Source organism: Mya arenaria, chromosome 14 (assembly GCF_026914265.1).
Source record: "Mya arenaria isolate MELC-2E11 chromosome 14, ASM2691426v1".
Taxonomy (NCBI): Eukaryota; Metazoa; Mollusca; class Bivalvia; order Myida; family Myidae; genus Mya; species Mya arenaria.
In genome coordinates, this window is record NC_069135.1 from 17,848,899 (window position 1) to 17,873,367 (window position 24,469).

General features: G+C 33.9%; 1 protein-coding gene across 1 annotated transcript; it reads left to right on the plus strand.

Annotated features, from left to right (window-relative positions):
* The first annotated feature begins 895 nt into the window (after positions 1-895).
* Positions 896-16,666, plus strand: LOC128218315 (universal stress protein in QAH/OAS sulfhydrylase 3'region-like). Its single transcript, XM_052925965.1, has 4 exons — positions 896-1,102; positions 14,677-14,757; positions 15,033-15,124; positions 15,297-16,666. Exons 1-4 carry the CDS (start codon positions 1,012-1,014, stop codon positions 15,495-15,497), a joined length of 465 nt encoding a protein of 154 aa, XP_052781925.1. The 5' UTR covers positions 896-1,011; the 3' UTR covers positions 15,498-16,666.
* Positions 16,667-24,469: the final 7,803 nt, after the last annotated feature.

Genomic DNA, 24,469 nt, shown 5'->3' on the forward strand with positions numbered 1-24,469 from the left:
AAACAGTTTGTTTCAGGTATTAGTAAAAACATGTAAATATTTAAGTCCGAACATTCTTTGATGTTACAATTAAAATCTTCTCTGAAACAAGCACGTATTATGTGTCAACACAATCTATTTGTTTGTGGTTTATAATTTTACAATGGGCCTTCTTTACGTGGATTGAAAATGGTGTTAATCGGAGGCGAGCTCTTTATATTTTCGAGGTCTATCTCGAAGCCTTCCGAATGTTTACGATTGTCTTAATGGCTGCTAACTCTTTGAGAAGTAACTAATTTTGAAGTTTTTTTCTCCAAATTATTCCCAGTTGATTTAAAAGGGCATTTTGATCGGAACAATCTACTGAATTGTGAATTATACCTCAAAAACACAATGTCCACATACGACTGAGACTACCATAAATTTTGTAGTAGAAAAAAGAAGAATTATTGAATTTCTGTAAGAGTCAAATGTATCTTAAGAAAACAAAATCAAATAAAAGAAAGACGGACTTAAAGCTAGCATATGCATCCAATTATATTAATCACCAAGTACACATAACATTCTGAAATACATCGTACGAAGTGAACTGCATGTAAGAATGTCATAAAGCATAGTGAGCGAACTGATAATCCCTTTCATATCACAGCACTAACGCTATGGATAATGCTTTTAATTATATGTATTTCTCAATTAAAACATTATTACAACTTCCCTCTGAAATGATGCACACTTCAAGTATACTTACACTAAATAAACGCAATAAGCCTAAGGTAACTAAGCTAAGGCCCCTTGCTATATTATTCAATTGAACGAGTTTCTAGATACTTTTATCAAACAAGCTAATAAAGCTTCAATAAATATCTCTGTTTTCGTTCTTTTTTCATAGAGTTTCACAATCTGAGAAGAACTGACACTTATTATCAGGAAACAGTCAGGATCAAGAATCGTATAATTGGAAAATTTCAAACCATCTGGGGGTAGTAGTTCGGGGAGTGCTTGGTGTGAGAACGGATATTTTACTAAGGAAATATGGCAGTACAGGAAGTGGAAAGTAAAGACAATCAACGGAAGGTTGCCATTGGAATTGACGAGAGTGAACATTCAGAACGAGCACTTCAGTGTAAGCTAGCATTGTATCTACATTTGTATATGGAACTTGCATTGTTGCTTTCTTTCTGATTCTCTTTTAGGTCGTTCCAGACAGATGTTACCAGTTCCATTGTTAATTATTCAGTACGTAACTTAATTCTCTTTTCACACGCTGTACAACGAGATTGTGTGTGTTCTGTGCCGTTTAGGCTGTTAACAAAATGTATACTTGAAGTTTAGACTGGACTGGACTCTGTATGATTCATTGTTTTATTGTGGAAAAAAAACACACTCGCCGTTTAGAGCATTACACAAAAATGGTTTTCTCAAACAGAAAACATACAATCCTTAAAACTTTTCATGTATTGGTTTATTGAAAAAGTACAATGGTTTTCTTTTGTCGTTGGCAATTGATTACAATTTAAAAAAGATAATGACTAGAAAACACATGGTGGGTATGTATAATTTGTATTCAAATTTAAAATTGAATGAACCTTGCGCTAACAGCTAGTTATTGTGAACGTCTTATGAATTGATGAATAAATATCGGTCTGGCTAGCTTCTAAAGTTATTTTACCTGTGTTATTATGTTGGGAAACTCATCAAACATGAACGCATCTGAAATCATTAGTGTTCATACACTTTCGTAGGAGAACCCAATAAGGGATAAAAGATTCTAATACCAATATAGCAGCGTTACATTTCCTCCTACAATAATTTTAACGTATGAAGTTTTTCCTTTAAATGTGTTCTGTAACTACCCCATTGTGTGTACGCGAAGATCGAGATGAGTAAAACTATTCATTACTACATTTTTCATAAATCATTTAAACGGTCTAATGTCTGAAAATCAACCAATTGAATGTCGTTTACATATATACGATACACATCGATAAATATCTCAGCATGTTCACATGGAGAATGGCTTACATCAGGCTATCGTGCTATTGAGCTTGGCTGAGTCATTCATGAGAAGTATTATTCCGGGGATTTGTATTATGTTTGACACAAGGGCATGATAACATTCTCGATAATAATCTTAGCATGTTTACATCAGGCATAACTGTCTATTCCAAATATTTGATTAAACATTTGATTAAACATCTCTGCCAAGTGAAATTCATTACAGGAAGTATTTTTACAAAAGAAAACTTAAAGTAAGCAAGATAACACGTTGTCAGCATGTACATTTCTCTATTTATTTGTCAGTTTATGTTTCGGAAGTAGTCATTCAGCATAAAATCATCATAAAGTTGAAATCATTTTTGGACCTAAGGGATGATATTATTGTTAAAAGGTCGACGTCTAACTAAGGGTGATCCAAATAACGGAGACTTTCCAAACACTGCCAATCTACTTTTTTCATGTTTTAGGAAACTAACAATCTAATCCAACTCTGCTTATAAAACGAAGGCGGTGAAATATATTACACAGAAACAAAAAATATCCTCTCTATAAATGATTTTATTTGCTTCAACAATCGGACTGAAAATGACATATTTTGTAATGTTTGAAGGCCAAACATATGTTATGAAATCATTTTACGCTTGAACTTTAGCTCATATTTTTGAAATAGAACAAAAAAATCTAACGAGTCCATGTGGTGTTGAAAATGATACTCGAGACTACCAAATTGCAATACAAATCAGTTTGTGAAACATACCTGGAATAATGTTTGGTTTACAAATAATGTTCATGTTTATCCAGAAGTAAGAATGTGTAATAATTTTGAAATATTAACAGTTAACAAACTTTTAACTACGGATATAGAAGGGAAAACATCTATAAACTCGAATACTTGTACTACTGACGGTTCTGACTGTGACCTCATTGGAACTACATAGTGTATATTGCAAAATAATTATATAAATAACGAAGAACAGTCTTTTACAGTGGAGGGACCTCAGATATTCATAACTGTAACATTATACGGCAATGAATTAATGCCTCCCGCTATTTATAGTTCACCTTGTATGATAAGGCCAGCCAGCCAACACAGGCGGTCAGTTTATCTCTAGCAGTCAGAGCTGTACCATCCTCACCAATATCATATGTATCAATAAAAAATAGTTAGAACACATGCAGTCGTTCTTCATAACATAACATGGTGTCAGAAAAGAACTCAACGCTCATATAGTATTAAATGTGGATTATTTTAACATTGGATCGTTAATTAATAGATTAAGCATCTAATAAACTGTTCACTGTGAGAATGGAGTTAAGTGGTGTTCCAACACCGTGCATGGATTGGAATAGCTCAAATCTTCCGGAAGCTTGGAAGAAGTTCACAGAGCACTGTGAGCTTATTTTTAAGGGTCCACTTAAAGGGAAGGATGAGGATGTACACATCACCTATTTGCAACTTTGGATGGGTGAAAAGGGTCGGGACCTGTACAAAACACTAGAACTGTCAGCGTCCGACAGAGAACATTTGTCAGCAATTTGTGAAGCGATTACAAAACACCTACAGCCGACATCAACCCCGTTTTTGCACGGTATCGTTTCAACAATATGACACAGGGAGAACTTTCTTTCGAAGAATTCTTGACCAAATTGAGAGTAATGGTGAAGGATTGCAATTATAAGGACAGTGAAGACATGATCAGGGATAGGATTGTGTTTGGAATAGTATCACAAAAAATCCGAGAAAAACTCATTAATATGGGAGAAAATTTGACCTTGAGCAAGGCTATTCAAATATGTCAAAGCTTTGAATATGCTCAAGCACAACTGCGCGAAATGCAGGCACCATCGCAAGGAGCAGCCGTATATGTGGTTCGTTCAAGAAGGGTTACTGGTCATAACACCTCAGGCCAGCCTGGTCACAATTCCTCAGGCCAGTGGGAGCAGAGAAGACAACAGCGCGTCACTTTGGGAGAAGACGTTACCCGGACTTGCCAAAATTGTGGGCGGAAACACCAACAACAACACCAGTGTCCCGCAAAGGGAAAACAATGTCACAAATGTCAAAAATGGAACCATTTTGCATCAGTGTGTATAAGTGTAAATGAAGTTATTGACAATGGCAATTCTTGTACTCATGATTTCAAGGATTTAGTGATTGACAATGTGGAGTCCACTGTTAGGAATGCGGAGGTGTTTGCAGAGTTCAAGGTAGGTCCTTCCAATTTGTCCGTACAGTTCAAGATTGATACTGGTAGCCAAGTGAATATATTGCCATACAAAACCTTTAGAGACATAGGCATAAAGTCAGTTCTAGAAGCTTCACATTCAAAGCTTTCAGCCTATGACGGAAGCACGTTAAATGTAAAGGGATGCATTACTTTAAGGTGTAATCATCCTGGAACTGGCCAAACAAAGGATGTTTACTTTCATGTAGTTGACACACATTCAAGTCCTTTGCTAAGTCTCCAATCATCCCTTGACTTTGAACTCATTAATCTCACATACACAGTTATGTCAGATTCCCAGGTCAACCCCCTCACTAAGGACATGGTATTAAAAGAATACAAGGAAGTGTTTGATGGCATTGGTCTGCTAGCCGGTGAATGTAAGATTCACATTGATCCCACTGTCCAGCCTGTGGTGCATCCCCCAAGAAAGGTCCCTATAGCATTACAAGAAAAAGTCAAGGATGAGTTACTCCGCATGGAGTCTTTAGGTGTCATCGAAAAGGTCAATGAACCCACTGACTGGGTTAGTTCAATGGTCGTTGCCGAAAAAGCCAATGGCAAAATTCGTATATGTCTGGATCCGCGTGACTTGAATAAGGCCATTCAACGTACACATTACCCTTTAAGAACTCTGGATGATATATTGCCTCAGCTTTCAGGCGCAAAATACTTCAAAAAGCTTGATGCTAGGAGTGGTTATTGGGCATTGAAACTTGAGAGAGAGTCATCGTTCCTTACATGTTTTAACACCTTATATGGAAGGTACCGATATGTCCGAGTTCCCTTTGGTCTGAAGTCAAGCGGTGATCTTTTTGTGCAAAAGATTGATGCTTGTCTTGAAGGTCTAAGTGGCGTAGCTGTCATCGTGGATGACATACTAGTGTATGGGTCATCTAGAGAGGAACATGACTCCAATCTTAGAGCAGTCCTAAAGAGGTCTCATGATGAAAGAATTCGTTTTAACGAAACCAAACTCGAGGTCGGGGTATCAGAAGTAGACTACTTTGGTCACCTTCTCACATCAGAAGGTTTGAAAAAATCAACCTCAAAGACAGAGGCTATACAGAAAATGAAGCCACCCAAAAATAAATCAGAACTTGAAACCATATTAGGTATGGTAAACTATCTGTCTAGATTTGCCCCAAACTTGGCAGATGTAACAACCCCTCTGAGACAGTTACTGTCTAAAGAAGTTGAATTCTGTTGGGAAACTGCACAAAGTGATGCATTTGACAAAATGAAACAAATCATCACAGACCCGAATCAGGTTTTATCCTATTATGACAAAAGCAAGCCATTAACATTGCAAGTTGATGCCTCCAAGTTTGGTCTCGGAGCAACAATAATGCAAGACGGGAAGCCACTTGCATATGCATCAAAATCACTCACACAAACTGAGGTCAATTACGCACAAATTGAGAAGGAAATGTTTGCTATTTTGTTCGGCTACAAGCGGTTCCACCATTTTGTTTATGGTCACAAAGTCAACGTGCAAACTGATCATTTGCCGTTAGTTTCTATTTTCAAAATATCAATAAACACAGCTCCTGCACGATTGCAGCGTATGCTACTACAGCTACAGAAATATGATCTTGACATCAAACATTATCCATCCAAACAAGTACCAGTTGCAGACACACTGAGCATGGAACTTTCTAAATGAAACGTTTCCTGAATTGTCACAAGGCATGGACATGCAGGTACACATGGTTATGTCTCATTTACCTGTATCTGACAGAAAATTGAATGAATTGAAGGACAAAACAAGTCAAGATGAGACTTTAGTATTGTTGAAACAGACTATACTTCAAGGTTGGCCAACCTCTAGAAAAATGTGTCCGTCCCAGATATTGCCCTTCTGGAATTTCCGTGATGAATTAACTTCTATTGATGGGTTAGTCATGAAAGGAAATAAAATAATCATCCCCAAATCAATGCAGTCTCAGATGCTTGAACTCATTCACACAGGTCACATGGGAGTTGAGAAATGTATCAGAAGGGCCCGGGATGTTATGTTTTGGTCAGGAATATCGGCTGATATTACCAATTTCTTGTTAAAATGCAACACCTGTTTAAAACACAGAAACTCAAACCCAAAAGAGCCATTAATTCCCCTTGAGATTCCTGATTATCCATGGCAAATTATAGGCACTGATCTATTCACCTGGGAAAACAGGAACTATCTTCTGATAGTGGATTACTATAGCAGGTATTTTGAGGTCAAGGAATTGCCCAATATGAAAAGCACCACGGTCATAAACAGAATGAAAGGCATAATGGCCAGATGGGGATTTAGTGAGAAGGTTATATCTGATGGTGGTCCCTGTTATATCTCTCAGGAGTTCGCTGATTTTGCAAAAGAATGGGATTTCAATCACCAGACAATTAGTCCCTACCACAGTCAATCAAACGGTCTAGCTGAGAAATATGTGTCAGTTTGTAAGAAACTCCTTACAAAGGCTAAAGACGCTGGGCGTGATCCTTTTATTGGCATATTAGAATACCGGACCACCCCTCTTGAGTCAGGGTATTCCCCTGCGCAGTTAAACATGGGCAGACAATTGCGCTCTATCCTCCCAACATCTAAGGAAAATCTGATGCCCAAGGTGATATCTCCTAATTTAGTCAGGCAGGTATTCAAGATAGCAAACAGAAGGGGAAGAAATATTATGACAGACAAGCAAGGTCACTAGAACCCTTAACATATGGAGAAAATACAATGATCCAACAATTAAATAAAACTTGGAGACAGCCACTATAGTTGACAAGTTAAATGAAAGATCATACACTGTTCAGTGCCCAGATGTGTCTATGTACACACGAAATAGGCGGGATCTATTAAAGACCAATGAGCCCTGCCATGGTCAATTTGCAGAGCCAGAAATACAGGAAATGCCTTTAGGTCAAACACCTACCCAGTCTGACATCAAAGATTCGGAAAGCCCTCTAATTGGCAGTACTTCCTCTCCATGTATCAATCACAATCTGTACGTGACCAGGTCAGGAAGGGCCGTAAAACCAAAAGTAATTGAATCCATGTGATGTTTATTTCGCTTGTAAGCTGATTGAATCACTTATCTAAATTAGTTGTTTGATGTTTAAATTAGTCTGACAACCTTTAATAAATTTCCGATGAAATTCAAATCCTGCTATTATAACCCTAACATTGAATAACTCCTTCTCTTTTCCTCTATAAATACATATAAATAATTTGATATCAAATCACATATATATTTATTGATAATATCTTTTGTTTGTAAAGAAGGGAGATGTAACATTATACGGCAATGAATTAAGTCCTCCCGCTATTTATAGTTCACCTTGTATGATAAGGCCAGCCAGCCAACACAGGCGGTCAGTTTATCTCTAGCAGTCAGAGCTGTACCATCCTCACCAATATCATATGTATCAATAATAAATAGTTAGAACACATGCAGTCGTTCTTCATAACATAACAATAACATAATCAATTTAAGCAGTTTTCTCCCTTCAGAAATATAAGGTAGCTAAATGGACTATACCCAGTAGAAATGTTGGTAGAATATATATCCTATACATTACGGATCAGTTTATACCTCAGATTTTGCAAACATATAATGGTGTTCATATTCTAACATCTTAGTATTTAAAGCTGTGTCATTTTCCTTTGCATTGCTATGTATAAATGTGCAAGTATAAATTATCCACCCTTGCGTTTGTACGTCTTATGTTATATGAACATCTATTGATTCTTATTTTCATATAGCATTGATACGGATTATTGGTCTAAATAAAATTATATTACTAATTTGTAAAAAGCTATGTTTGGAATAGAAACAGTAGTATATACACTTCACGTGTGTCCATATTCTCGTAAATAGGAGTTGGTTTGTATAATAGAACAACACCCTGGAACACATGTATGGTTGAACCTGAATACCATGCTAAGCTGTACGTTTTCCAGCTCATTTTTATTGATTATGTATTGAAACATAAAACTATGTAAGATGTTTGCCTAAAACATATACAATGCTTTGTATTTAACAATATTCTGTCACTATTGCTGCAGCTGTTCACAGTCAAATAACTTGTTTTTTTTATGTAATGAATTAATATATGTGTGGCTAACAGTATTCGGTATTGTTGGAATCTTTGTATTTATGTACATCTCACTGTATATAATAATATATTTCAGCTATTTGACAAATACTTTCCTAATGCCAATATTGCCAATTAGGCTTGAATGTAATGATATATAATATGCAAATCAAATCTGCTATAGATTAAATGATTTTAGGGAAGATGATGGCGGTCTAGTTGGTGGTGGTAATGATGATGGTGATGGTGGTCTTCGCTCGTTTCACAGTTTCACAGTTTGATTTTACTCTCATCACATAGTACAAATATGTGTTTTGAGGTCATCAACATGAATAATACAAAATGTTGTATATAAACATATAAAAGAACAATGATATATATTGACCAGACTGTATGGTTATAAATGTAGTATTAAGTAGGTACACATATAAATAGTTTGAGTACATAAACAGTACATATTTCAGCGATTCAGCACTGTCAGTGCTTTGAACTTTTTCTAAACTCAAAACGCTTTCAGAAGGAAATGGGTTACCAGGCATCCGAAATCATCGTTTTTACAATACTTATATTGCAATTACCTTATTTAAACCTGATTTTTTTTTGATCTGTCAACGTCATTTTGCGATTATACCTCGTACGAATCCCTCAAACAAACAGCCTAATTGATCCTCTTTTACTAAGCGTGGGAGATTTAGCTAGTTTTTCGCATAAATATTGCCCTCGGGTTAGAACAATTCGGCGAGAATATTTCTAAGCACAGCTGTTCATATGAGAAGTTATTCGTTTGACTTCTAGCATAATATTAATCAATTTATAACGTATAATTAAATCATAAAATGATTTGCATAGTTGCCAAATCATGGAATTGAGGGAAATCTTTGTATTTAACAACCTAAAAAAAGTTCATATAAGATTTACAAGCGAATGTTCTCATACATTTAAAACAATCCACATTTACTGCACTGCTAAGGTATACTTATCTGATCTTAATTACACTCAAGAGGTTTCGGGAATCACAATATTTACGATCTATTTATAGATAGTTTTCGGGAATTTTAAAGAGTCGTTCAATGTCAATTTATAGAATGGGACTAAGACTGTGTTAAAGATATATACATATATAATACTAATAATAAGGAAATATATTATACTGAAGGGAAAGAAAAGAGTATACATTTATGTTAATGGTATTGAAAATTTGCTCTGGATTGTTAATTGGTATCTTTTATCGATTAACATGTCTATACAACTTCTGTTCTGGCCGCCTGACATGGAATTCATTTGGATCTGTATTGTCATTCCAGCAACTTCTGTCTAAGCCTGGTTCCACAGCGGTCAGCATTTATCCATAACCCTATCATAATGTATATGTAATATGTCAATTTCTGTATTTTGTTATTATCTCATTTCCCTAAGGGTTTCATAACCGTTTGATAGGAGTTTTAATTTCGTCTTGATACACAGCAAATTGCCAGAATTAGTTGCTCAGCAAAACATCAAAGTATCTTTATTTTGTAGTTTATGTTTTCAATTAGCGTTTCTGGAGCAGCATTTTAGAATAAACGCATATAAATAACAAGATTAGGATAAAGCTAGTTAATATTATGTTTATTTCGACATCATTTTTATTTTATAAAACATGTTTTATTTCATGGACAGAACAAGTGAAATCATCATCTGAAATTGTTATAAAATACTGTAAATTGAAAGAAAGAATTATTTGGAACTAGTGTAAATATGCTCAGCCCCAGAAACTTAGTGAAATGACGCTGATGCATGATTTATCTACAAACAAAGTTATTGTTGTTTTCTTGCATACTTATACTTATCAGAGATATCGTTCATTCAAATAACCTCATTAAATGCCATGTTGATCAACAGAAACTATTCCATTGATGTGAGGAAAAAATAACATTTTTAAAAGATACGCCTAAGAGACCAAGGTTTTTTACCCCAGATGGCACACAAAACAGGAATACATAAATATCCTGAAAATACAATCAATGACTGCAGTGCTGGCAAGAAAATGATCAGTGTACCAGTTTGAAAACATGTGTGGTTATGTGTATGTGTTTGAATGTGTGTGTGTGTGCATGTATGTAAACTTGCCGCAGAAAAAAGATGTTAAAGTTCCATAAACAAAATGAATTGATGATATGGGGAAAATACTTCCTAACATTTGACTTAGTCACCCGAATGTTTTACTTGAAGTGAACTAAATTCACAAATGTTCAAGACAACATGTAGAAAGGTATTCTGACAAAGTTTCATAATAATTGGATAAAAAATGAATTTATGACATGGGGAAATATGTTTTACGATTTAATCTAGTTTGTAACCAAAGGTGACCCATATCAAAGACCTTGTTTAAGGAATGTTTGGCATGAAAATCCCCTGCTGTGCATATCCCATTTATTGTACTAGTGTCACAATAGGGGCCATTTCCAAGGTATTTGTTGATTGGCTCAGGGCCATTTCGGGTTGACACTTTTCGAGTAGATAGTCTCATTGTCTCACTAATACCTATAAACAAAATGCATAGCTAATGTATTTATTAGTTAAACCGATTGTTTATAAATAATAAAGACAATTTATAAGTGTGATTAAATTTCGAATAGTTATATAACATATATATTTAAATCCATTGTAAATGCCTGGTCACCATTGTTATGTTAAAATTGTGAAGCATCTTGGTTAAATCATATTAATGGGCTTTTATATACGACATACCTCTTATTTTTATTCAAAGGCATTGTTATCATGATATTATTATCATTTGAAAACAACAACAACAACAACAACAACTAAATGACAATATGTATTGTCCATTTCTATAATAAAAACTCTATATTACTTCACAGCTGAACACTCAGATCGGAGATCTGATAAGCAGCATAAGGCGATTAAAATAAAGATCAATACACAGAAGTTGTGTACAATAAATGGATATTTTTAGGAGTGGGGGGTGGGGGTCACTTACAGAAGAATTAAACTTGACCTTCAACAAATGTTATGGACAACGTATAGACAAGAAGATTGACAAAGTTTTAAAACAATTGGATAAAGAAACGAATTTATGACACGGGGAAAATATTTTCTAAGATTTGACCTAGTAGCCTAGGTTGTGACCTGAAGTGATCCTTATTTACAAATATTTAAGACAACGTGTAGTCAAGTATATTTACAATTTGATAAAATGAATAAATTGATGACATGATGAAGTGATCTAGTTTTTGACTTGAGGTAACCCATATTCACAAATGTTAAAGACAACATATGGACAAGTTTTCTAAGAAAGTCTCATATCAATTGGATTAAAACTTTTGACTTTATGACATAAGCTAAACACATTAACGCCCGCACTCTCTCCCGGTTTTTGCCATTATATAACCCTTAAGAATTCGATATTCAATCCATTTAATAACGAAACGAGCACTCGTTTCTAAAGCAGATGTTTGAATTCTTATCCATATATTGTTAATATCAGATGTAACTGTACCAACACATAATGTAAGACGTAGTTTTGACAGTTGTGTCAGTTTTATATTGCCTTTTACGAAAAGCACGCACATCTATCCCAAATGTCACAAAATGGCTCCCATAAATCAGCGAATGAGATGCCTGTCCGCCTTTTTCTGAAACATCTTGTAGATTTAGAAAAGACAATATCTGGTATTTAAAGTTACTAGTTTATGGCTTTTTTCCAGTGCTTGGATATTCATAAAAATCCTATCAACCATCAATGGCACAAAACAACAAGAAGAACAAGACTAAACATATGATAGGTCAACCAAGACAAAGAAATGTGAAACCTTTTATCGCTATTGAATGTAATTATTAAATCTTAGAATATAACTACGTACCTGTTTAAATGCACAAGGATGAAGGCAGTGCAAAGACTGAACATGAGACACACAACGTCACAAGACAGCAAATACTTCAAAAATATCAAAACCTCGATCATTTGAGAGACTTTTTAACGGCATGTCCGTCGTTCGAACATATATACGTGTTCATATTTCCATGCTGGTATTATCTCGTGCATAATAACAGATATCTGTCTTGCTCGTTTACCCAAATTTCGGGCTAGTTCCTGCCTTTTGCTTTCCTAAGTACATGTTTTGGTTACGTTACCGACTTGCAACGGTCATTAAAAATTAAGACACACTTAGTGTAAAAGAGCATTGAGTATAACGGGGATATAAATTATACATATCACAACAGTTGTATGATTATTACAGAAAACAACTTTGATAATGTCAATCAATAACAGCAATGCTATCTACTTACATAAAAGCAATGAGTTGTCGGCGCCCAGAAGGGCGCCGACTATATTTGATATTACTTTAGAAATATTCCAACTTAGGGACTAGTTCATAAATTGCAGAACAATGCTTTCAATAGTTTCCACGTTGCATGATACAATATGAAGTTCAGTATGTTTTATAAAACTTTACACTTAAAATGATAATGAAACCTTAAGTTATAATAGCCCTGCTTATAATTTTAAAAATTTTGATTTTAAATACCAACTCAATCATAATAAAAACTCGGCCATCTCCGAGATAGATACAGGTCGAGGTGTTCCGATTGATATCAACTTCCGCCCAGAGATGAAGGTTACACGGTACTATTACAATATCCTTTGTGTTTGTAAACCTCCTACGCAAAAATGACGAGTTTTGAAAAATTAACCTTGAGTTTAATTGTTTGATTTGAAAATGTCATTCAAAAGAATGAACTCCAGATAATTCCCTCTTGATATATAGTACTTTTTATCCCCGTTCTATATACTCATATGAGTGAAATGTGTTACAAAAACTTATACAAAATATATAGCAAGGAATTCACATAACATGCCGGTACAAATAAAAGGTGAATTTCATGCTATTGAACTCTATGTATTAGACCATTGACTCTATTTCTTCCGAAGAAACGTATGTATATTTTTGTTATAATTTAGTTTCAACCTGAGGATGAGCTTGGGAGAAAAAACAACAGAATATCTATAATTCCGGGCTTAAACTATTGTAACAATAATATTAACCATAATGTCCTTCGAGCATATGTACACCCAACATAAAAAAATATTACCATTGAAATACTAACCATTTTTGGTTATCTGCATGCACGTTTTTCTTCTAATTTCATTGCGCCGACTTGATGCTATGCATCAACTTTTTTCTTGTTACTTTCTTACTAAGCTTTTACAATTTGAAATTGGCTTTCTGAAAACATCAGCCTTGTCCGAGTCATCGGTGCAGTTGCATCAGCTCTTGCTGTTAGATGTATTTTTGTCATCTTAGCACATCGATTTTCCTGAGAAGGAACGCCATTTAGAGAGAAATTGGATTAGACCGAAATCGAACATTGTTGTAGGCACATATGCTGAAAAAAGATACATCGGATTTATTATTATATAGTGTGAAAGAAGCGTATTTACAAATCACACGGTGAAGCAGTGATCAATATCATACGTCATGTATGTATAATATATGAACTTTTTGCAAAACCGGCATTAATTTATTAGCAGGGTTTATATGGCGCAGATCTTAAAAAAAGGTCTTTATGTTGTGTGTTGTCAATTACTTTTCCTGGTGAAATATTTCAACTATCAACATATACGAACACGAACAGTACTTGAACAGTATGATGATTGTGCAGCGAATATACATAATCTGAGTTAGTGCTTTACCTTTGGAAATACCGATATAAGGCCACACCAAATTAATAACTTGTTCATCGGATTTCCCGCACCTATTTCTTCAAAAAAGCAAAAAAAAAAATATTTTTTATTTTTTTATCACTTGCGCCCAGAGGCACTAACCTGCACTATATCACTTGCACTATCTAAAAAAAAATAGTTATTTTTTTACGAGCGCTAATTTGTTTAGTAGAATGTAACCTTTTCCCTTATAACCGCGTTTTTCGATCGTAACAATTATCAAAACACCGACTCAATCATGCATTAAATCACTATATATATTTGTTCGCTCTTCGCTCGCTCCTCTTTTTTGCTAAAAGCAAAACAAATATTTTTATTATCATTTCGCTCGCTCGCCCCATTATTTTTTTGGAAAAAAATCCGATGAACAAGTTATCAATTTGGTTTGGCCTAATCGTACTTTTGTGACCAAAGGTTGTAATTTTTTTATTTTATTTACAATTTTAAAGGCTTACTCTTATGTAATATCTACCCAACATAATACAATCACATGGCAGCAAACTATCTGGCATTCATAAATGAATGATGCATGCATCTGTTTTAGTAAACTCTTAATCCCCCCATTATTTACAAAGTAGACTGAAATATTATGTCTAGACCGACTTGTATTAATAAGCCAAAGTTTGATAATTTACTATGTTGTTACAATGATTTCCATGGTTGTTTCAGGGTACTTTGACAACGTGATGCGAGCAGACGACTATCTCGTGTTGATACACACTCCAGAAATTTATGATCTCTCTATGGCCAGTAAGTGTTTTTAATATAGTGTAAGAGGGTTGTTATGGTAAATAAAGACATTTTAACCTCAAAAGAAAAACCTTGAAAATTGGTATATATCAAATTCCACCACAATCTGATTTTCGAGATGTTCTTTGTGTGGCTTTAGTTATTGAAGTTAAAAACAGATTAAATAGTTGTATCGTGTTTATGATTTTATTCATGGCTTTAACGAAGAGGTCATAGTTCAATTCATGTTATATTTTATGGTTTTTAATACTTTAGGTGTTCTTTTGTTTTCTCAGGCCCGGCTGTTGTTGATCATCTGCTAAAAGATCTAACAAAGAAAGTGACAGCTCTAGAGAACAAGTACAAAGAAATTGTACAGAAAAAGAAGGTAAGAAGTGACAAAGAATGTTTTAGATCGACTATTTAGAGATTTGGCCAAAATGCAAACACAATTTCATTTAAATGAAAATAAGAAATATTGTAACTTAAATGCAAAGACCTTTTTTCAAAATATTAAACCAAGTCTTTAAATGATACAGTTTGTATTTCATTTTAAACAGCTGACGGGCAAATTCCGGACAGGTCAGGGGAAGCCAGGAGAGGTCGTCTGCAAAATCGCTGAGGAAGAAAAGTGCAAGCTCGTGGTTACAGGCACACGCGGACTCGGCAAAGTCCGGAGAACATTCCTCGGCTCCGTCAGCGATTACATCATCCACCACTCACACGTGCCCGTTCTCGTAGTCAGAAATGCAGCTCTTTAACACTTGTGCCCGTTTGTTCTTTGATTCCTTGTACATTTACTTGTTGACTGTACATTGGACTCAGTCATCATCTGAAATATCATAACAAACAGTCACATGAAATATCATTTAAACATCCATCATGTGTAATATCATTGAAACATAAATACAAATGAGTCAATTGTTGTGAGAGAAAATTCATAAAACAAGACTTTGTTGAGCGAAACCTTATATTTATAAAAGGACTGTAGTAAGTATGTAACGGCGTAGAGATTCATTGTTTAAACAATGAGCACTTGACCTTGCTTTTGTTGTGGGAACACTCGATGATTGCAAAGTGGGTTTTAATTTCCCTTTCTTATTATTTTTCATGTAGTAAAATTAAAACCAGGTCGCGATGAAGCACAATTCATGTCTACTAAATATACGCCCACATTTGTATAATAAGAGCAAACCTGATTGATGTACGCCCAAAACCGAGGTATATACGCTTTAAATGTAGCTGAATGGTTAGGGTAATCAGCCCATAATACCGTTTTGGCTCATTGAAGTCTGAAATGTTGCATTTTCATGTGGTATAATAAAATATTTCCTCCAATATTGACTGCATATTTTTTACAAGGATAAACTTCTGTGTGGATGAGCGCACACTGGTATATAAAACTTTAATCTGCCCAATTATAAAGGTTTCACTTGTTTATTTGTAAATGATTCTTCAAATCATATTTGAAAGTAATAGTAAGGTAGACGGCCTATTCGGGAATGTTTATGAACTATGTGTTTATTTCATTACTTATGTGAAAAACTACAGAAACAAGCTCAGTAGCCAATTTCATGTCTATTTTGATTGCAATCTAGTTTTCCAGTTTTGTTTGTTTCAGTGTTGTAAGTCCGTTACATTCGTCATGATCGTTTGATCTCTTATACTGTGTATACATTGACATCATTGTTATAATACTTCATCGTGAGTGTTTCACATGTATTAAGCGTAGTGGTATGCAATCTCAATAAAAAAAACCACATGTATATTTATGAAAATAAACTTTCATGTTGTTCTCTAGAACGGTATATTAATGCAGTCGATTATTCAATATTTTAGTACTATGTTCTTTTGACAAATACTAGAAAGTTATGTCTTTCTAGCTGTTTTCCATCGTAAATGAGATATATACTTGATTTCTCTTCCAGCATTGTAGCACATGCTTGTTATGTCCAGATGTTATTATCATTTTAACAAATCATGGTGTTAGCAGGCTAACATATGGGTGAATCTTACGAATGCATGAATGCTACTGGTCTGTCTGGCCTCTAACGTTATAAAATGAACAATGGTTCAAATACGTATGTGTTTTATTGCGAAATTCATCAGACTTGAAATATTCTAGAAAAATGGTCAACTAGATTAGAAACTTTGATACGGTTTGATATGTACGTGCTAAGAGCTAATTTAATGAATACTCCAATATAAATTTCAGCAATATTGCAGGACAAACATCGTTAATGATCACTTTTTGTTATACTGTTTTCATAGGAGAATCTTATAAGTGAAAAAACTTAAAATGGATAGACATGTATTTTTGAAGTGGATCGTGTTTTTCCTATTTAACTTTCAGAAAACAGCAGTTTTAAATTTCCTCAATTTATAACGTTCTCATTTTCATAATAGGCATTCTTGTTTTCCCTCTGAGTGATTACAAGCATCAATTATTGTAAATAAATCCTACCCATTACAACATTTCCATACATCAACGTTTAAATGAGCCTTTTGAAAAACCGATCGAACATCGTTTAAATAATATACAACTCATATTATTGAGTGAACGTTCAGTTCTACTGATGATTAACCACTTTATGACAACTGACCACGTTTAGGGTTTCAGCTTAGTTTGATAATTAAAAATATGAAATGTAACACATAATATGAAAATAAAAAAACACAGTGCGAAATTAAAACATGGAAATCACTAACTAGAGTATATTGTGTCGTTGTTCTGGATCAGACCATTTATGATGTTTATTATTCCAAGGTTTCATCAGTAATTAGCATTACACCGGGGTTTTTCATTTGTCTTTGATGCGATAACATTATCGATGACAATCACATCATACTCATATCAGATAAAATCGGCTATTCCAATGCTTCGTTAAGCATCTCAAAATTACTAGTTTTCAAGTAGGAAGTTAAACAGATTGAGGACAGAACTTATATGAAACCTTATTGTATCTTAACGTATCCGCCTTAACATAAGTTAGCAAGATAAGCAGAAATATAACCATCTTCACTCAGTTTCATTTGCCATTCTATTTCATTAAGCATTTTGTCATTATAAATTTAACTCAGTTTTCTCAACTTGGTGACAGTATTGTTTTAAAAAGTGACGTTAAGTCCTTCTTTTTGAACATGTAATTGTCAACATTGTCCTACAGATAAATTGATACTTATTTTTTTTTAAACGTGGAGGGCATAGAGGTTCTTTACCCTCGCCATTGGGCTATCCCCTTTCAATTTTAAGTGTATTTTAAAAAAAATAATATTTTTATTATGTGATGAAGTTGTTTGACTCTATTAATAATTGGTATAAAATTATCATCATCTAAAACTCGCAATATACTCGTGTGATATTGATATGAGATACGACGGGTGCTTTTTATAACAGCATTATTAATTCAACAAACTACATCATTTCACATTACATTACCATCTTTGTCAAGCGGTTGTTGGGGGTATTTAAAGGATATTAACATAATACTTCTGAGACATAATTATCAAATAAAATGAAGTAGGCAGTGCTTAAACATTGAATTTATTGAAGTGTTTCGTACTTTAATATATTTAGTTACATTCATTATCAATAGAATCGCGAAATGAAACAATATTTAAAATATATTCATGAAATTTATTCTCCATTAGAATGGTAATTTCTCCAAGATTGAATGGGACTAAGCATATATTTGAAACACAATAAGATAACATAAGAACATGAAATTAACAAAATCGAATCAAATATGATTCAAGTTGAGTTGGAGGTATATTCATTCCAACGTTAACATAGTAAACTCTTCTTTGTTTAGGATATATAAATATGCTAAGTACGATGAAAGATTTTCCTAATGTTATATGAGGTGGACTAATCGTTTAACTTCAAATATTCATTTCTTGTAATCTTAGCACCATGACAGACGAATGGTTGTTATTGGCAGTGCGATGATCGGTGATGCTCATATTCAAAATAGTGATTGCTCTAGATAATTAATACGCTTTGTTAGCGATACCTATTTTTTAAAAACATGTATACACTAGTGTTTTGATTCCTGAGATTATATTGCCGAATATCTGCATAAATGTGCAGACTTTGTGGAAATGGTCAGTTATGCAGTTATTTGGCAATATAACTTTGAAAACGTAGGGGACGGTTATAACACATAACATAATACATTATTTGAATATTTCAAGCTTTTTGTTTGTATTGCTGACTACGGAAATAACGTAAATCTAAGTCAACTGTCACAAACAGGAAACACAAAAATGCTTCAACAACTCAGCGAATGTGGAAACATCAGGAAAAAGACAATGTCTGGGATCCGAAAGATAAGAGTGTTAAGGACTGTCTGGTACTTTAGATAGCTATTAAATCCAACATATGTTTCACAAAAGATAACAAAATGCGATCAAACTTAATTTGTTTACAAATTACGAAGTCGGAATTGTGTGCCGTTTGATTTTTTGGTAATAAATGTGATAAATATGAAATAGAACTCGAGTGGCGTACCAGTGACTTTAGTAAATTTAAAGGCACAAGGACGAAGCCCAAACAATCACTACACAGGAGACACATAACCCTAGAAGACAACAAAACTTTAGAACTTCAAAAATACCATCATTAGTATATGTTAGGATAAAGGCCTTGGCAGGCATGGAAAACACTAAGTAAGACTCTCGTGGGGGTTTGAAACAATTAAAAGGCTTTCATCTTACATGTATTTTTACGTCATTCATATCGGTAAGCTTATTGATAATGATCATAAAAGTAAACAACATTTATCATGTCAATCAATATCAGCAATTAGATGTATTTATATCAAAACAATCAATATTTTCTAACTTTTCTAAGCTTTTGTATCTTGTTAATTCTTTTCTTTAACCAGAAACATTGTTCGATAAATTTGTAGCAGTTGGAGCAGCTATTGTTATTAGATTTTCATCGTGATTTAAGCACAACGATATTACTGAGAAGAAAAGCCATTTAGGAAGAAGTGGCCAAAATGACAAATATACGACGTTGTAACGGATTTATATGCTAATGGACTGGAAAGTGCCTAAGATATACCATATAGTGCGATAAGAGCAAAATTTTTACCACTCAGTGGGTTAGATCAGTGTCATTTCTTTCTAGAAAAGCAATTTGCCGAAAGCCGAAAATTATTTCTCAACAAGGTATCAAATGGCTCAGATCTCAACAGCCTTTGTCTTTGTAGTGTATGGTCTTTATCAGATTTTTAGAGATATATTTAAACTTTGAAAAACAGCATCATTAATGTGCGGGGGCAGATAACATAATCTGAAATAGAACTGTACCTTAGGGAACACCTTAATGATCGCATTTTGTGACAACTGCTTGTCAATTAGATAGGAAATGTTATTACTATTATAAAAGCTATTGATTGGCGTGAGGGGAGGGTGTGCATAATATTGAAGACAAAACAGAAACAAAGAATACTCCCAACTCCCTTACATTCCTGAGGAATTTTTATTATACATCTTCTGTAGTAAACTCCTATTTCCCACAATTATTTGACGAACTGTAATGAATCCGTTATGATCACTTTCAGTTTTGCAACCACAAACACATATAAATGACATGTGTTGCAAAATAATTAGATATGTATATTTACAATATGTTTCCATGTTTCTCGTGATTGTATGAAGGTACTTTTAATAATGTCATGCTAAAGGTCAAGCATGTGGTGCTGATTTACACTCCAGAACTTAAAAATCTCTACATAGAAAGAGGAGGGTTGGATTAATATAAATGCATTTCATATACAAGAAGATTGTGTAGGTTTTATTTCGCGATGAGTCCTCAAACTTGAAAGGTCCATGATTTGGAACGTGTAAGAGTTTACGTCCTCTGTGTTTCATTTTCCAATGCGTAGTCGAAACTGTTGAACGACTTTGTGTTGAGTCTTTAAACTGGGTATGCACAATGGTCATGGTCAATGTTTAAGGGCATGGTGACCTGTACTAGGAAAAAAATTGAAACCCCGACAGGAATCATATCAAATTTACATATGATTCATAAAATAGTAAATTAAATCGTTAATAAAGTCAATGTGAAGATAAGTGCAATGAAATTTTATAAAACAAGACCCTTGAAATATTCGCGAAAGACCCTATACATCGAAAGGCTATTGTGATATTTGATGTCAACCTGTCAAGCAAAATTGAAACGGAAATAATTTATTAAGGAAACAAATTGTTGAGCACTTGAATAAAGACACAGCCATTTAATAGGCATTTCCATAAAGATGAGAATTGTACAGTTACTTATTTCCCATATTGTGGGTAAATGCACTTGGCTAAGGACATTTTTGGACATTATTAGTGATAACTTATGTCAGAGGAATCTTTAAGTCCGAGTGTTTTATTTGGTTCGCTATCTTGAAGATGATATTGATTATTATTTATATAAATACTTGACATGTCCATGTAAAATGCTCATTTACTTAGAATGACTTTGAACTGATCAACAAACTTGTAATTTGATACATATATTCAAAATGAGTAAAATTACCCATAATAAATTATGTTTGTTAGAATTTCATTTTAAAGGTAACCAGTCAATTTATAAAAAATGAATCCGTACCTGTAGACGCAAAACACTCTTATATGAAATTTCAACGAACCGGAAACAGTTTATCATATTACGTTATGGTAACGCTGGAGACGAGCCATCCCTTAATAGTTGATATGATCTTTTTATGTTGCCTCCTTGCACCATAGAAGACGAAACCGTTGTAAACAATAGCTGTTCGGTGTAATGAAATAACTATCCGATGCCATGGAGTATGATGGCATTCAATGTTAACCCTCGACACGTAAGTGTAAACATCGGCTAACGCCTCGGTTGAAATCGACGTTCTGAGGTTAACGTTGAATGCTTTCACCCGCCATCGCATCTGAAATTGACATAAAAATGGAATTGTGTGTAATAGTTATTAATCAGTACTACTAAACATTGTCATATTGCATATATGTACATGTAAAAAATACATTTTCATTTTCCTTATTTTTCCCAGTCTACTGACATGGCGTGACAAGTGATATATCTGTCTTGGTCATGATTTAAATGCTTATCAAGACCTCAGCTAGCCAGGCTGAAAAACATAATGCATAATGAAATCGCTACACTTATTGGCAAAGCTTATAAACAACAATACAGCAAGGGCAATAACTCTGACTTTAATAAGTATCCAAATTATGTCCATTCCTAACTGAAAACAAGAATAAACAAGCGTTGACGTTCGCTCGCGGATATCTTGTTCAAGTAACTGGCATTCGCCGAAAAACAAAAGCATTCCAATTAGTAAAAGCAAGTAAACATGTATAGGCCTGCTGCGTTTGATAGGTATAGGTCATGTACCTGTAAAACCAATTTAAATGAACATCCAAAGACTATGCATGCTCATGATTTTTTTTTATATAACATTTATGATGTTTATGTAAATACTCAATTTAATCAAAACAATATCAGTCACTTGAAATATTCATTTAATATATGGAATACCCAATTAGTTATTAAGGTTTTGAGTAATACTCAATTGTATATGAAACCTTATCTTGAAGTTTGGTTTCATGAACAATGGACTGTCACGGATAAAGCGTTTGCGAAAATCTGCTCTACACTTCAATGATGACTGAATCATATTTAAAACATAAAAATATACGTATGAATGAGCTTCAATCACCAAAAAAAACGGGATTATAGGTAGAATAACGTATTTAAATTCCATTTGAAACGTTTTGGTATAATACGTATCTTCCGCAAAATAGGCCTTTAATTGCATCTCAATACTATCCATGGTATTTTCCGGGTTTCTCCGGTATAATTTTCGGGGAATTAACCTGTCCGAATCCGATGACTCAGATTCTATTATTAACCGAAATTATCTAGTTGATCGGCTACGGCCAAAATGTAAATACAGATATAAACTTGCATTTATTTTAATTCAGTGCGCGTTTATATTGAAACTGTTTGCGTATTCCCCTTTGTATATTTCTTTAAGTAACTCGTAGATGCTAAAATAATTGCGTTTTCTGTGATTTCAATTGCTTCATTACGCAAAAACGCAGCTTATTTGCATTACATTAACCGCATGACTATTATGAATACAAAAAAATACCTCTAGCAAATTACTTGACATACTTAATAGAACAGAATGGTAACTAGGTAATTTAGATGTAAATGTTAATGTAAATGATGGCGTTATCCGTCCCACATATAATATCGCTATGCGAGCATTAATTCGTCAAATGTTAAAAATGATGTGTCGAACTGCCGATGGTAAATTCCGAGATACAGTTATATAAGTATGCAGGCCTAGCGGCCTACAGCCTAATTATACGTTAGCCGCTGATTTCTTAATAACTGCCATGATATTTACACGTCTCCATAATTCAGTTTGATACTTTTTGTGCCCCCCTTTGACGGTTCACGTCACTAGTATCTTTGAAATCCATTGTGTTAGTTTGCTTATCATCATTTACACAAAACATCGATATTCTATGGAAGAACAGATATATTGCAATATAGAACAGAAATTATCTGGATAGATAAACGATGTGTAAAGGACAATAGATGTGCTAAGACACGTGTGCACGTATCCTAGCACTTGATAGGATATTTTCATCGATGATATGAACTGTTTCTGTGTATGGACTGGTTGATGTGAACAGTGAATATTTTAATTCAACTGACGTGCACACTTTGCCGTCGATTTTTGACTATTTTGTCAGCTTGAAAAAAGCTAATTATTTCAATTTGTCTTAATACCTTCCTTTTCTTCAAATTAATATAATCAAGCTTTCAATTAAACTATTTCCATAAAATAACAGTAAAACAGTAAAAGTGTAAGTATAATTATTTAGTTAAACAAAATATTTAAATACAATTATATACACTACTCCCAATACAGTTCAACTTGTTTATTCAGACCATTGAATTCTTGCAAATTGGTGAATATACTATCATGAGAATTATTTTAGATATATTAATTGCTCATTTTTTTATAATGAATACAATTAAATTTCTAAAACATAATTCATTTTCCACATATATGCTTCTTGTTTTTATTATCATACCCTTGATGAACTGGAATGTATATACCCATAGCTTTTGTCACACTCAACTCATAACTAAAAGCATTAAACCTTAATTTTAATTGTTATTTTTTATAGCACCTTTGATTCGTATGCCCAAACAGCTGGTATATGATTATCTGGTCGTCTGTCCGTCCATCCGTCCGTCCCCACGGTTTCCGATCAATATCTGAATAACGTTAAGGTCCAGCGGTCTTAAAGCAACTGTGCACCTGATGATCAATTTGCAAGAAAAAAAGAAAATTGTCGAAAACTGATATAAACTTGGTATTAATGTCTACAATGCATTGAAACTTACTAACTGAAGTACCACATAGTTTACAATTTATTTCAGTTTAGCAGCTATTTCGTATTTTTCCATTAAAAAGATTACTGGGTATGAATTCATTCCTTATGAGTGATTGGCTAGTCGATGTTATCACGTGATATTACTCAGTTAGGTCTATTAGCTTAATTATGTCACGGGTTCGAACCCAGTCTCCGACACACATTTTTTTTGCATACCGGTACTTTTTTTACAATTATGATATCAAAGCTTAACCCATTCTATTAATTAATTGTCCTGAGATTCGTTACAGAAAAAATGCGTTTTTTGGTGCCAATCTGGTGTACAGTC